The sequence below is a fragment of the Microchirus variegatus genome (assembly GCF_963457635.1).
Source record: "Microchirus variegatus genome assembly, chromosome: 4".
Lineage (NCBI taxonomy): Eukaryota > Metazoa > Chordata > Actinopteri > Pleuronectiformes > Soleidae > Microchirus > Microchirus variegatus.
In genome coordinates, this window is record NC_139805.1 from 8,402,693 (window position 1) to 8,413,728 (window position 11,036).

Below are 11,036 nucleotides of genomic sequence, written 5' to 3' on the forward strand. Positions count from 1 at the left end.
CTGTCAATTCTAGCAACAGAATCAAATTGAATCAGTTAATTTTTCTGTATTTTTTTGCAGAATAAAAACACTGAAGTCCATGTGAAATTTAATTTTTTTTTGTGAATATAAGCAAATGATTTCAGATCAGATACCCACGGGCCAAGAGGATTCCCTACTCCAACACACCTGATTCAAATATTCAGCTCATCATCAAGCTCTGCAGAAGTCACCAACGACCCATTTATTTGACTCAGTGTCTCAGAGCAGAGAAACACCTCAAACATGCATAGTAGTTTTTTTAAGTTAAAAAAGCACTTCCTTCCTCCTGTAGCACACAACTCATACTTTGGCTTCTCATGTGTGCTGTGGACTGTCAAGGTGTATCAAGAGAGATCATCATAGTATGTGAATGAGTACAAGTCAGGGATTTAACCAGAGCCGACTCAGTGACGTCTTAGGTCATACAGATACATCAGGCTCATCTGCTCCTCTTTTCAATGCTTTCCCCCCCCCGACACACAGAGTGACCAGCATCGTCATCCCTTCCTGCTGAGGTCTGTTAGCCAGCTTAGTATAATCTCCCCTAAAAGACACTTAGAGGAGCTGAAAAAAACTGGCTTAGTGTGAATAGTCCCTGAGGAAAATGGTGGCTATGAAAGCTTAGACGGCAATAACCAGGACACGGGAACTACTCGACTCCCAAGAGCAGAACCATGGGAGGACAAGGCGGCAAAAATCAGCTGATGTAAGCTCTCGTAAGAATTCTTAGTCTTAAGAAATTCGACAGACACCAAGAGTCAGATTTAAATGATTTATTAATTAAGAAATGTTACAAATGTGATCAATTTATCGCTCACTCCTTCCTGAAGAATCTGCCAATGCCTGACACTTTAAAACACAAGGGCAGGGGGGAAAAGGATTTTCAGTAAACTGCATCTCTACATACATCAGTTAAATGTACAAAGGTTATAATAACAAAGGTTTGGTTAGCGGAAGCATGGTTGTGCGTGAGTGAAAACGTTTTAACTTAAACTGGCACTGGTTAGATTCAATGACTTAATTAAGCTGTTTGCTACTACTTTTATTTTATTGGTAAATTAGCAGTGTATAAAAAAATATAAAAAAGGCCATTGTTATTTAAGATTCAGAAAAGCAATCCAGCTCGATTTGAAATGACACAAAAAAGCCATGACAGGTGTTTCAACAACTCTCACTCTGTAAGGCTTCAAAACCACTGACTTTTGAAAACTGTGTGAGCAAAATCTTTATTTCCAAAACAGAAATCTTGTTAAATAAACTCAACTTTCATCATGGTCAAATCACCACTACACTAAACTACGACCTTCCAAAGAGGAGATCGTTTTCTGAAACCCTTTGATAAAATGTGACAACCCTTTCAACTCTTAGAGAAAAAGAAAAGCACTAAATTAAATGTGTATTAAATGTTGGCATATGACAAAAAAATGAGGAAGAACAAATATGTACAGCACAAAAAAGTAAAGAAAATGGTATGCAATATGAAAAGGCGTCATGTTGCTCTGGGCAACAACCCTCCCTCCCTCCCCTCTCACTGAAAGGTCTTCACTGAAGAACCCTCGCCCCTATGTCCCCCATCCCCACCCACACATATCCACTCATACACACAGAACATCACGAAACACGATTACGTCACTAAGCCTGTTAGTTTGGGGAAAAGGTGAAGCACTGTGAAACTCTCCAACCCCTTCTCTCCCTCCCTCCTCCCTCCGTCGTCATCCGTCGTTGATTCAGTCGGAAAGAGGAGACAGGGTCTTGGCGCAGTCGTTCCACTCGTTGGTCTCGGGGTTGTACACTTCCACCGTGTTGAGGAACTCGTTTCCGTCGAAGCCGCCCACCGCGTAGATGGTCTCGCCCAGCATGGCCACGCCCGCATTGCTGCGTGAAGACGTCATGCTGCCCAACATCTTCCACTCGTTGCGGGCGGGGTCGTACATCTCCACGCAGCGGAGCGCGTGAGAGCCGTCGAAGCCGCCGATGACAAACAGTTTGCCTGAGGAGAGTGGAGAATTTGTTATGACACAACACTAAACCAACTGATCAAATTAACTAATAAATAAACCAGTCCAATTGTACAGATGCAAATTTCTCAAAAGTCAGACTAACACACCCAGATAATTTTGGTTTGAGTCAAATCATTACTGCATTTATGCGTTCATACCAACTCAAAGTGGTCTGGGTGCTCTCAGCATTAACCACAGCTGGGTTTTGACCCGGAAATAATAAAAGAAAATCATAAACAGAAGAATAAAACCACTAAAAAATGATGGCAAACTCCAGGCCACTACATTTTTTTGGACCAACAAGAGAGAGATGATGCTCATGGAAGGTAGGAAGACTGAAAATAGCACTCAAGATGCTAACAACTAGCCACCAGCTAAACCGGAGACCATCCAATACTAATGAGCTTAAAGGGGGCAAATCTTTACATAACAGACGTGGACAGACTTTACTCCCTTCCCTGCTAGTGCTTGTATACTGGGACAAGGACTGAGGTCCAATTTAACGGTGCATGGCTGCTGAGCAGAGATAAAAAACTGATCTGATGATGTAACAGTTGGAGGATCCCAAAAACCTTCAATTGTAGAACAAAAAACCTCCTGTTGGTCCATTTTCCAACTTGGATATTAACTAGTTTCTAATCTCACCTGCATGGACGGCAACGCCGGCTCCCCTGCGTGCCACATTCATGGGGGCAACCAGGGTCCAGGTGTTGTTCTCTGGGTTGTAGCGTTCCACAGTGTTCAAGCAGTTCCACGACTCTGCCCCACCGATGACATACATGAAGCCGTCCAAGTCACACACTGCTGCCTGGTGCCTCCCTGAAAACAAGTTTTGTTGATGAATACATGAATACACGAATACTCAACGACACCAGGTAGAGTTCTGTGTGCGTGTGGGACTATGTGGACACATACTGATGTTAAGGGAGGCACAGTTGGACCAGGTTTTGGTGACGGGGTCAAATGCATCACAGTTCTTCAGGCCCTTCTGCCCGCAGGGGTCCGACCCTCCCACAACATAGAGTTTGTTGTTCAAGGAGCACACACCTTTAACAAAGAAGACAACGGTGTCTTAGTAATGAAAAGAGGAAACCTCAGTTAAGTACAAGTCGATGAATTTGTGGCAGGAGAGGCCGACCTGCATTGCAGCGGTTGGTCCGCAGTTCTGGCATTTGAGCCCACTCGTCAGCATGTGGGTCGTACGTCTCTCCGCAGCTCAGCTCATCAGATTGCCCATTTGATCCTCCAATAACATACAGCTGACCCTGTGAGGCATTTTGGACAATGCATCAACACCCGGACACTTATTTGAATACAGTGAGTATTATAAGACCATTACTAAAAAAACATCACTTAAGAGTTAATAAATGTATGTGGTGAAGATTAATGCAAGCTGTACCATGAGTATGGCCATCTGGAATCGAGCCCTTGGAGTCCGCATGGGAGCCATGAAGGTCCAGCGATCCTCTTTGGGGTCATAACACTCCACAGTCCTCAGACACTCCTCTCTGTTGTAGCCTCCTGCAACATCAGACAGATGCACCAAGATTAGGAAAGATGCAAAAAGTTCAGCAAGAGAAAAGCTCCTGCTCAGACATTGTTAGCCTATCAGTTTAGATGAATCACATGCTATAGTACCAACCTGCCGCGATGAGTCTTCCATTCAGGGCTGCGGTGCCCAGGCCTGAGCGAGCATAGTGCATGGGAGATAGCGGCTGCTCCTCCAGCTCCTCAGGCTGGGCCTCGAAGCTGAGGCTCTTCATCAGGCAGGGGGTGGCAGAGGGAGAGGTCTGAGGGGTGCTGCGGCTGTGCAAGAAGATCACACACAGCACACCTTCCAGCACAGCCAGACACAGATAGGTGTTGTCTGGAAGAAAGATTCAAGATTGTTAACGGTCACTCAAGAGACAAAGGTTTTGAGAGAGAAGAATGAAATGTTTAAATTGGAAAAAAAAAGAGCATTTCATCTATCCTTGAAGTTATCTATGAGACTCATAAACTCTTACTTGTGGTCTTCTCTGAGGCGATGTACTTCCACTCTCTCCTGGCGTTGTGTTTTGGGGCATTTGCTGCTTGGTTGGTGGGCGACAGGCTTCCTGAGGAGCTGCAGCTCATCTGTCTCTGGGTGTTCTCTCGTACGGGTTTCTTCTGCAAGAGCACAGTGCAGCTACAGAAGCCAAGCTTGCACCACAGGCCCACCCGTGGCCAACACCACTTGAATCACAACCAACCCAACACTTGATCCAGCTGATCCTAATGTTGACGCAATATAAAGAACCTACAATGCGTTTGTACTGAAATCTCTAGCCACCTGAAGCCAACAAACCCAGCACTGCAAACTACAACCTCAGACCAGAACTAACACTAACACACACAGTTAAGTCAAAAATGCTGTGGAGGGTAAAAAACTTTCACTGCCCACACGCACCTGATTTGAGCTTATTTAAATCAAAATGTGGTTTAAACATACACTCAACAGCAGGCATCTGACAGTTTTTAATGTGGTCATAAATGAGCCATATCTTCAACTCGCCAGGCCCAGAATGCATAGTCATTTTTATGCTTGGCAAGGCACAAGCTAATCAGTAGAGCTACACACTTGCCAAGCAAAATATGGTAAAGACTTCATTACAGAGAAGCCAGGCATAAGCTGCTGTTGAGTACCTGCACAAACTGAAGGTGGTCCTCCTCGCTACCAAACACCTCACTGTGCCCCTCAATCACCAGCCCTCCATCCACCAGCTTATGGTCAGGTGAGTAGTACAGCATTTGCACCTGAAAGACAAACAGGAACAACACACCTATGTGGCTGTCTCCATGGCAACACACTGATAGCCTCAATAGAGAGGGGAAGGAGGAGTAGTGTGAGGGGTGGGGGAAGGGGTGTGGGAGTCTCCTGGATCTTCAGTCTCTCAAATGCAAAGCATCCTTGAAAAAAGACATACGCTCCATTTGCCACTGCATTAAGTGGGTTAAGTGTTTGAGGTCAAGAAGACATCCGACAGTGGCTCCCCTTTAAATTTGCATCTAAAAAAGAGGGAGGGAGCTGTTGAAGAAAGGCTGCAACTGGAAAAATCTTCTGTGAAGAATGAAGAGGGGGGGCTGCACACTGCCCTCTGTCCACCTCTGCTGCTTGGAAACCGGTCCTCGAGCTGAAGAAGTTGGTCATTGTGATGATTGCCACAATGGGCAGTCAAATCCAGATGACTAAAGACAGTTGTGCTGTAGTAAAACAATCAAGCTAATGCTTGAATATTACCCCGTATATATCTCATCCCACAAGAAATAAAAGCTACAAATTATCTTATTAAGTGATTCACTTGATGTATTGAGGCTACATTTTAGAAAGAACAAATTAAATGTGAGACGTTTGGAGAAATATAAAAATTTCCACCAAACAAATCACTATGATTATGGGTAGTGTTGTTTTCTAATGCATAATTTGAGTGGTTCTTGAACATACTAGTGGATAGACAGGCTTGAGTAAGCATGTACTGTTAAGTGCAGCGAATGGACATTCAATTAGATGAATAGTTTGCAAGAGTTTTGTAATGTTTTCTTTGAAATGCAGAAATGAGATACATCTGTATGTGTGACATGGACAGATGGGAGCACAATGTTGGCTGCAAAGAGAGGCAGTAGTGTTCCTCCCCTCCCTCTCTTTTCTCTGACTCATTACCCTCGTGGCTCAGTCCTGGCTCCTCAGTCTGGTCTCCTGCTGCTGCAAATAAACCTACAGGAGAGATAAAAATCAATGGGGAGGAAGGCCTGTTAGTGCTGGAGCAACAAACACGCACCTGTTCAGATAGCAAAGTGGCAGTGAGACAGCAGAATCAAGGGTCAAACCTGTGCTTTTGTGTTTCAAAGGAGAGGAGCACTGTAATACTGAGATAAGGTTGTATGTAAAAACCAACCGCATACCAAAAGAGAACAGTGGACAACAAAAAAAAAAACAATAGCAAACAGTAGCTATTTTTCGGCTCACCTCTAATTTGTAGTATGGGTCAGGGGTACAGAGTTTCTTACTGCAAAAACTTCAACACATCAGAGGGAAAAAGAACAATCCTGACAGAGCAGCATGACAAAGGCATGCTATTTATATTTCATCCCCCTTAATGACTTCTTAACGTCAAAAACAGGAGGAGCCAGAGAAGGGAAGGGGCAAGTTAGGAATGGAGGAAAATCCCAGTTAAGATGCATTTCCTGGTACTGACCTCCTCCATCAGGCGTTCCAGTTGGTCTCCGTTCTCCCAAATGCTACGCTGAACCCAACTGAGCACCTTTGAGTAAAGCTTGCCATTGCTGGGCAGAGTCAGGTTGTCTTCTAGCATTACTTCTAACTGTAAACACACAAGGGGATGAAACAAGAGTTTAGAGTCATGCACAGCAGGAATACATTGATGCATAACTAAGAGAACCAACACCGCAGCTTCCAATGCTTACGAGAAAACATGTTTTTATTTAATCAGAAGATTATCATTTAACCTGGGCCTTAAAAGCATTATAAAATGTCACACTACAACTCTGATAAGACCCAAGTATTGCTTTGAAATCAACTAATGTACACACCATTCAGTGCCTGGTGCAAAATTGAAGGCATACATTAAATTAATGGATTAATTACTGGATGAAGAGACACAGTGCTGACCTGTCAAGCCTCAACCAATAAGCAAAGTGCCTGATTTAGTTCTTACGTTGAACAAAGTCTACACAATGTAACCCGCCAACACTAGGTCTTACTATACTGTACACACATGCTCCGCTGGTTTTAGTGGAAGGAAAATCTAAGAAAAGCACATCAGTATTTTAAGCTCATTTTCTAAGTCAGACAGGTAAAAATAGAAAGTCTAATCTAGTATGTGATATTCAACCCAAGACCATCATGGCTGACTTGAGTTAAGAGAGGCTAGTAAAAAAACTGCCAGCAGCTGATTGCAATATAGCCTTACGCTGACTATTAAAATAGCCGTACAGTTTTCTTTAATATATTATTGCATAAGTGCTCTGTGTCTTTCCATTCAGCATGGGACATTTGATTCAGCCAAACATTGTTGGTGGGTAAATGCATTCAGAATAGGGCTGCAACGATTAGTCAACGTAATCGGTTATGTCGACTACAAAATTTGACGATGTAAGCGTCAACGCGTCATGTTATTGTTGTAAATCACACACCGGCCGCTTCATGCTCATCTGTAACTGCAGCGCAAGCAATCACGCACTCGTGCTATCCAGAACTAGCTACAGGAGGTGCTGGGGGCAGTATTACTCGCTGTTTACACCCCACAAGGAAGCAGAGAAGAAGAACGCACAAATTATGGCGGAAACAGACGAAGAGTCTCAAAAATTCCGACCCAAAGTTCCCAAAGTTTGGGAACATTTCACTGAAAATAAACCAGCGACATGTTAAATGCAATCTATTTGAAGCGCAACTGTCATTCCATGGTAGCACTACGTCAATGCATCGATATTTAAGCTCTAAGAAATCTCTGAGAAATCTCTGATAATTTGTTTCAGGTATTTAACTGTGATAAATGTTGTGGTCAAAGTCCAAGTCCAAAATAGGTGCTAACAAAGAAAATCGTGATTAGTCAACTAATCGAAAAAATAATCGATAGATTAGTCGACAACAAAAATGATCGTTAGTTGCAGCCCTAATTCAGAACAGTACAAATACACATATCTATACATCCTTTATCGGTGCAAATGTAAGCAAGTACCTTGAGTCGGGGTAGTCTAAGGAAATCCTCCTGTTCAGACACTTCCAGTAGATGGTCTTGGATGAAGGCGTCCACCTTGGCCACAACTCTGGCATCTCCCATGGAGCTGGCAAAGTTACGAAACGAGATGGCACCCTGGGAATCCATTTTAGACAACAGGTAGTCGCCACAAATCTGAGAAGTGAGTGGAAAATGTTGGGAGTAAATTTCATTTTAAGAATTCAAGTCCCAGATTTCATCAGTGGCACACAAATAACTACAAACCTGTTTGACTCTCTCCATCTTGAACCTCCTGGCTGCTGAATAAACTTCCTTGACCAGCTCTTCATCTGCCTTTAGTCTGACAACAAAGAAGAGGAAAGAAGAAGCGGTTGTTAATCATTTTAGAAGGTTGAGAGTTTCACAATAATGAGTTAAGAGGTGAAAAGGTTGAGGGCCAAAGGTGCTCCTCACTTGGCAGTGTAGGCATAGTTGAGCAAGATCTCCACAGCCTCTGGGTCCAAGTCCTCAAAAGTGACATGCGAGACTCCATGAGACTCAATGTCACTATTAAAGATCTCAAACAGGTAGGGACTGCAGCAAGCCAGAACAGCACGGTGTGCCATCAGCTCATGACCACACACCTGTGGAGAGAGACAAAGACGAACATTTAAAATGTGTCATTCAAGATGGCGAAAGAAAGACAGAAAGTATCTGGGTTCTAAAAGAAAGACAGTCAAACAATCATAAACCTCTATAATAGAAACACTTCAGCATTCATTTCTAACATTTGTACCACCACTCTTTGAATTGAACAGTGTGGAATCCATTTACCTGCAGTCTAACATCACAGAACTGACCACTCTTTCTCAGAGCGTTCATTTTGGCCACGGTGGAATCCAGGAAACTTTCATCCTCAAAAGTCAAATAACCATTTGGAATCATCTTGGTGAATTTTAGTAGTTTGCCTGAAGGGAAATAGTTGAAAAATATGTATGATACATACAGCAATGACCCAGCATGCTCATTTTCTGTATTCTTAGCAACATGCTTTTAGCTGTGCAAACACTGTAATAGCTGGCTTTATTAATTGGTGACCAGTGGAGGATTAGGATTAGATGTCTATGATGTGAATTGTGCATTATAATCTGTACTATGCATTAGTCACCGCCTTACCTAATCGAGAATAATGCAAATCCAGGAAGCCCCACTGCTGAGAGTAGAACAGGAATTAAAGGTAGGCAAAGCAGACTGAGATCCCAGGGAAACAAAGTCTACTTAGCCGTTGAGAGGGACGGGAAACTGTCAGAAGAAATGCCAGATGACGACACGGACCTGGTCAGGAGAGGAGGAGCAGCCGCACGGACAAACTATCAGGCTTGAAGCGACTGTAATCAAGTCCTCGGGATCCCGTTGGCTATAGAGTTGTACTTATTCTGTGTTGGTCATACATTATAACCTAGGGAAAAAAAGCAAAGGCACTTTTAGATGGAAAAACAGCAAAAAGCTCATTTTAAAGTAGATGCTGCCTGTTCTTGGCAGTCAAGCAATGCTAGCATGAGTCAGTACCATGTGTTATATATATCAAGTCAACCTTGTGCAAGTAATGGCAGATGAGAACTCAGCCCTCCCTCCTCTTCCACGTTCTCAGTGTCCTTTTCACAAGCTCAACATTTTCCAAACATGCACAATGTTTCAATATTCCTCATGTGCGTACAAATTTGGAGAACATCTGATTCAGGATACATTTGACTTCATCCAATCAAACAATCCTCATTCAGTTTGGAAGAACATTGGAATCATGCAATTTATTTCAACAGAAGCAATACAACAGTTCATGCCTTTGAACCTCCTTCCTTGAAAAAAAACCTTACTTAAATTCACACCTGCTGTTAAATCAGGCCAAACAAGACCGTTAAATCCTTAGCATGCCCTCAGCTGTGGCTCCATGTGCTCTCAAGCACAGCCTGACCAACCCCACGTTATATGACAAGTTCCTTTGGCTGGCTCCACCATTTGGATGCCTTTCATTCAAGCACTGACCTAAAAGGATAACGCAGGAGAGAGCAACTTGTGACAACATTTCCACTGCCAGTCAATTGGCTACTGTGTTAGTCTTATGCAACTCCATGACAGCATAATAAATTCTGGTTGGCCATCCTTGGTACTTCGTGTACCATAAAATACCCACAAAAAGCATAATCTAGTCTAGCCATGACATTTTAAGTTTTTAACATGATCCAACCAAGCCTTACTTGTACAAATTATAATTAATGTCACCACAACTCTGTCTGCAATTTCAAGCTCAGTACACAAATTACACTGCATTTCCAACTTTACTATCTCAGATTGGGAGAGAGGAGGAGACCGACCACAGCAGCTGCCCCGGTCTGAAATTGTATCCAATTACTACGTGACAAGGCTTTCTTTGGGAGCCCAGACAAGTACCACGCTTGTGTGTGCTTCCAGTTGATATAAAATGTGATATAACCAACTGCAGCATGTGAAATGTACTTCTCACTCCAGCTTCTGTCTGTTTTCATGACTCCAAAGTGTGAATCACTGGAAGAATTCAAAGATGGGGCTGCCTGAAAGCCTTGGAACTAATAATTACAAGCTTCTACTCAAAAGGAGGCATCTTGTAATCTTCTACTCAGGCATATTTCAACAAATTCAATCCTCTAATTTTAATTTTAATGTTTTCTGCACATGTAGGTTGTGGCCAAATGAAGAAATTATTAGATGGTGATCCCGACAGTAATATGGATTCAGATAAAAAACAAAACAAAAAAAAAAACACTTGCTTTCCTCAAAGACAAGGGAGTATACGGACTCTGAGAGAAACTGGACAGCCTCGGCAGAGCGTCTTCTGTTTCATGACCATGTGCATTACAAAGCTTAAGCTAACCAGACAGACAGACACAAAGACTGAAGCAGAAATCAAGTCCACTTTTTCGCATGTTGTAAAAATAATCATGCGGCAAGTGCTTTACAAGACAGATATCCAAGACCTTACCCAAAAACCCAAGGTCAATCAATATAAAAGGCCCTTTTGTGTTGAAATAATAGCTCTCTGATATCCATTTTCAGCTGCCAAAATATAGTACAAGACATTGTCACACAGCACAGTGTGACAATGTTGCGGCATTGTCACACTACAGCCGCAACAGTTATTTCTTTTGGCCCAAGCTATTACATTTCAGAACAAACTTCCCATAGCCACAAATGTTTCAAGCAACTAGCTGAACAGGTTAATCCAACTCCAATCCAATCCAACCCAACTTGTATTTACAAAGCACTTTAAAACTGCTGAAACAAA

General features: G+C 42.8%; 1 protein-coding gene across 1 annotated transcript in view; it reads right to left on the reverse strand.

The window, feature by feature from the left end:
- Window positions 1–1,616: 1,616 nt before the first annotated feature.
- ivns1abpa (influenza virus NS1A binding protein a) overlaps window positions 1,617–11,036 on the reverse strand; it is a 10,944-nt gene continuing 1,524 nt past the window's right edge. Inside the window, exons 2-15 of the mRNA XM_083887879.1 lie at window positions 8,894–9,176; window positions 8,552–8,685; window positions 8,192–8,361; window positions 8,003–8,078; window positions 7,739–7,912; window positions 6,236–6,361; window positions 4,686–4,796; window positions 4,028–4,169; window positions 3,664–3,888; window positions 3,421–3,542; window positions 3,160–3,286; window positions 2,937–3,068; window positions 2,667–2,840; window positions 1,617–2,011 (exon numbers count right to left, since the gene is read on the reverse strand). Coding sequence (XP_083744005.1) covers window positions 1,749–2,011; window positions 2,667–2,840; window positions 2,937–3,068; window positions 3,160–3,286; window positions 3,421–3,542; window positions 3,664–3,888; window positions 4,028–4,169; window positions 4,686–4,796; window positions 6,236–6,361; window positions 7,739–7,912; window positions 8,003–8,078; window positions 8,192–8,361; window positions 8,552–8,662 — 1,953 coding nt within the window. The 5' untranslated portion in view covers window positions 8,663–8,685; window positions 8,894–9,176 and the 3' untranslated portion in view covers window positions 1,617–1,748. The remainder of the gene's footprint in view (window positions 2,012–2,666; window positions 2,841–2,936; window positions 3,069–3,159; window positions 3,287–3,420; window positions 3,543–3,663; window positions 3,889–4,027; window positions 4,170–4,685; window positions 4,797–6,235; window positions 6,362–7,738; window positions 7,913–8,002; window positions 8,079–8,191; window positions 8,362–8,551; window positions 8,686–8,893; window positions 9,177–11,036) is intronic.